General features: G+C 41.2%; 1 protein-coding gene across 1 annotated transcript; it reads right to left on the bottom strand.

Annotated features, from left to right (window-relative positions):
* Nucleotides 1-1,669: 1,669 nt before the first annotated feature.
* LOC147615370 (short-chain dehydrogenase reductase 3b-like) lies at nucleotides 1,670-3,208 on the bottom strand. The gene is made up of 2 exons (XM_086779461.1): nucleotides 2,938-3,208; nucleotides 1,670-2,548 (listed from the first exon to the last, which is right to left on the bottom strand). The coding sequence occupies exons 1-2, from the start codon at nucleotides 2,970-2,972 to the stop codon at nucleotides 1,750-1,752; spliced, it is 834 nt and encodes a 277-aa protein (XP_086635587.1). The 5' UTR covers nucleotides 2,973-3,208; the 3' UTR covers nucleotides 1,670-1,749.
* Between the last annotated feature and the right edge of the window lie 892 nt (nucleotides 3,209-4,100).

Raw genomic sequence — 4,100 nt, 5'->3', positions numbered from 1 at the left:
AGAGTGTGCGTGAAGAGAGAGAGAGAGAGAGAGAGTGTGTGTGTGTGTGCATGAGAGAGAGAGAGAGAGGCTGAGAATTTCTATGTAGGAGATAGTTTGTGTGGGAGGACATAGTGTGTGTTTTCATTAGTGTATGTGCGGTGTGTACATGTGTGTGTGTGTGTGTGTGTGTGTGTGTGTGTGTAGAGAGAGAGAGAGAGAGAGAGGGAGAGAGAGAGAGACGACAGATAATTTCTACGTAAGAGATTGTTTGTGTGGGAGGAGAGAGTGTGCGTTTAGATTAGTGTATGTGCGGTGTGTACATGTGTGTGTGTGTGTGTGTGAGAGAGAGAGAGAGAGAGTGCATGCATGTGCGTACATCTGCATCTATGTGTAGAATGTACGAGAGAGATAGAGAGTGAGATGGGACAGACCTGGAGAGAGAGAGAGAGAGAGATGTAATGAGGGAGAGTGAAAAGAGAAAGAAAGAGAGTGAGTGAGAGAATAAAAAATATCTTTTAATAAAATATAAATTAAATAGAAAACATATATGTATATGTGTATACATGTGTGTGTGTGTGTTTTTAGATGTGTGTATGATATATCTATCTATATATTTAAAAGTGACCACAACTTATCACCCATCTCCGCACATTAAAATTTAATCAAAATTAATTAAATTATGTCGATGTTTGTATTTATATTTTTAAATACATGTATATATGTATAAGTATAATATATGTCTATGTATCTAAAACATAATATTGTATATACTATATATTTACATATGTGTATGTGTGCGTGAGAGAGAGAGAGAGAGAGAGAGAGAGAGAGAGAGCTTCTATGTGTGGGAGAGTGTAAGGAGAGAGAGGGAGTGGGTGCATGTGTGTGTGTGTGTGTGTGTGAGAGAGAGAGAGAGAGAGAGAGAGCAGGTGTGTATATGTGTGTGCATGTGAGAGAGAGAGAGAGAGAGAGAGTTTCAACATTTGAGAGTGTGTGTACGTGACAGAGAGAGGGAGAGGGCATGTGTGTGTGTGTGTGTGTGAGAGAGAGAGAGAGAGAGAGAGAGAGAGAGAGATGGTTGTAGAGAGGGAATAGTTCTTTTCTGGAACCTTGGTCGGCCGCAGCAACGTGCAGGTGCAATACTATCAAAGATACACATTTGGATTTGCTTTAAGGAATGTCAAGATAGTCCTTTGCCTGTGATAGGCACCTCAAAAGCCTCATTTTGGGGATTAAGAAATTAAGGACAGCTTACAATTATCTAGAAATGAGAGTGTTTTCTTGTTTACTGAATCACTAGAGGCTGTAGTCGCTTGCTGTGAGCATGGCCTTGCTTCATTGACATTGGCAGGCAAAGATCATTGTGGTGCCTGCTTTTAAGGTATGGGAACTTTTAAACTAAGGTTTTGAACCTTAAGAGTTCTACATTAATCGATTGCCCTAGTAGGTACCAATAATTAATATATCACCTGTGTGGAATCATAACACATACGCATACACGCCTTGGACAAATCCTCTTCAAGGACACCCTTTGAAGTTCCAATAGTGTTGCCAAATTCTGATCCGCTTGGGGATAGGGGCAGTTAAGGAGGTTGGTAATCAAACAATGTTGAAAATCCAAAAGCTCTCTCTCTCTCTCTCTCTCTCTCTCTCTCTCTCACACACACACACACACATACGGCAAGTGTTGAATTAATTTAAGGTAAAGGTGGAATCATTGAAAGCACACAAAGTGGTTTACAAACTCACACACAGTCCTTGTCTTCTTCACTTGTCAAAGCTATGGTTGGTAGCAGTAAAACCACCATCAACAATAAGGTTGAGGCCGCTCACAAAAGCAGCATCATCGGATGCCAAATAGAGAGCGGAGCGTGCAATGTCCAATGCAGACAAAGAGTGGCCAGTGAGGTTGCTATGTGAGTCACGAGAAGCTCGAGCCTCTTGCACTGATAATGACGAGTTACCAAAGGCGTCACGCAAGTGGTTTACAAGAAGTGGTGTGACCACTGCCCATGGTGACAGACAGTTCACACGTATGCCATACTTGCCAAGGTCACTAGAGGCCGCCCGCACAAGCCCAAGCACAGCGTGCTTGGACACCGTGTACACCACAGGTGCCATGCCGCCCAAGATGCTAGATACACTAGCTGTACATATGATGACGCCCTTCGTTCCAGCATCCACCATGGCCCTGCTTGCATGCTTCACCCCAAGTGCCATGCCACGTACATTCACCGAGATGACGCGGTCGAAGTCGGTCATGTCCATGCCCCTCACATCCTCCGAAATGGCTTTGCCCAAGATGCCAGCATTGTTGTACATGATGTCTAGCTTCCCCCACTTTGCCACAGTGAATGCCACAAGGGCCTCCACATCAGACTCCAGTGTGATGTCACACCGCTTGTAGACGCAGACATGGGGGCCCACGTCATTTGCCAGCTGGGTGCCCTTATCATCTTGGATGTCCGCTATAACAACCATGGCCCCATTTTCCACAAACAAGCGCACTCCGGCCTCTCCTATGCCACTTGCCCCTCCAGTAATTATGGCCACTTTCCCCTCAAGCCTGCATGTAAACACCAAGAATTAACATTAATCTACCTCATCAATGCATCACACAACTGAACATAAACCAGAATTGAGTTAGTCTACCTCATCAGAGTGAGTACTAATTTCACTATTTACCACTTAACGCATCGATTTGCAAGGTTAATCGAGTGATTAACTGCTATGACATGTTACCGCTTAACGCATGGATTTGCTAGGTTAATCACATAATTAACTATTGTAAGGATCATGGTACAGAATGTAGAGTGAAACCCAAGTAAAAGTGCATGATTAAAAGAAGCACGTAGTGGCAGAGCCCTGATCTATTAAAGAATTAAACTAAAAAAAAAAACCCTAAAAAAGGCCACAGATGCAGCGAGAAAAATGATCATTCTATCAAAGACTTACCTTTTAACAGTTGAGGAGGAGTCGCCGCTGGCCATCTTCCAAGCAGGAGGCTAATAATTTGCAGGTGTGTTACGAGAAAGTAGCCACAAATAATTAAAGATTAGCCTATGCTTATATGGAGAGTATCAAAGGGTTTGCACATAAGCGGGATCGATAATAAAAGATTAACCTAAGTGTGCTTATTAGCTAGGGTTTGCACATAAAGGGATTACAGATTATCCTATGCGAGTATATCACACTGAGTTGTTCCTCCTTTTTGAACAAAGGTGTGGTCGTGTCATTTTTTTTTGTCCTTCCAAATGCCATTTGAATACATTACATTAGATATATAGCTCTAATTCTATTTCATATCTACATAATTATATATAACTATTGTATATATAACTTGTTATTATTGATGTCCCAACCACTCTGATTCTTTTGCAAAGTGGTCTTTAAAAAAGAAGCATTGATGAGGTTCGTCGTGGGAGTTCAGACTATGCGCATTGCACAAAAATAACGCTCAACGTGCAAACGTCGATTGAAAGGGACATATCACAGAAGATAGTATTATCATCAATTTGACATGAAAATGTTAATTCCTTTTAAATCAAGAGAACTCCCACCAGACATTTTATAAGCAACGCAAAAAATGAACAAAAGTGATTTTAGGGGTGCCATATCAAATAGAAAATACTTGCTAATTGGTAGAAGTGTATTCAAAATGAAAAAGTTGACATGAAAACTATATATATTTATAGAAAAAAATCTTCCACAGCGCTAGTGAAGAAGAAGATGTGTTTTAAAGCCAAAGATGGTAGTGATACTATATTCTTCACAAATGCAAAGAAATGCAAGGGGAAGGGGCATCTAATAACCCCAATGTTTTTGAAAACAAGAAGAAATCAAAGGCAAAGTCTTCTATTTGTGAGAAGCTTGGTCATGTGGTCAAATCATGTAGACTGAAGGAAGCAAGATGAGAAGAATGGCACTTTTAAGCCTTTGAAGGAGTCCGAGAACAATATTAGAGCAAAATTGGAGCTCTTTGTGGCAATCGAAGAGATCTGTGCAAAGATAGAATATTCCTTAGCATTCGATGGTTCATGGATCATTTTAATAGTGGAGTATATGACTGGTCAAAAGGAAAGCATATGGGGGATTCCATCGTGGTAGTAGCGGGAACT

Source organism: Cibotium barometz, chromosome 40 (genome assembly GCF_041138505.1).
Source record: "Cibotium barometz isolate CiBa-2024 chromosome 40, ASM4113850v1, whole genome shotgun sequence".
Lineage (NCBI taxonomy): Eukaryota > Viridiplantae > Streptophyta > Polypodiopsida > Cyatheales > Cibotiaceae > Cibotium > Cibotium barometz.
This window is presented reverse-complemented; position numbering and strand designations above follow the sequence as displayed.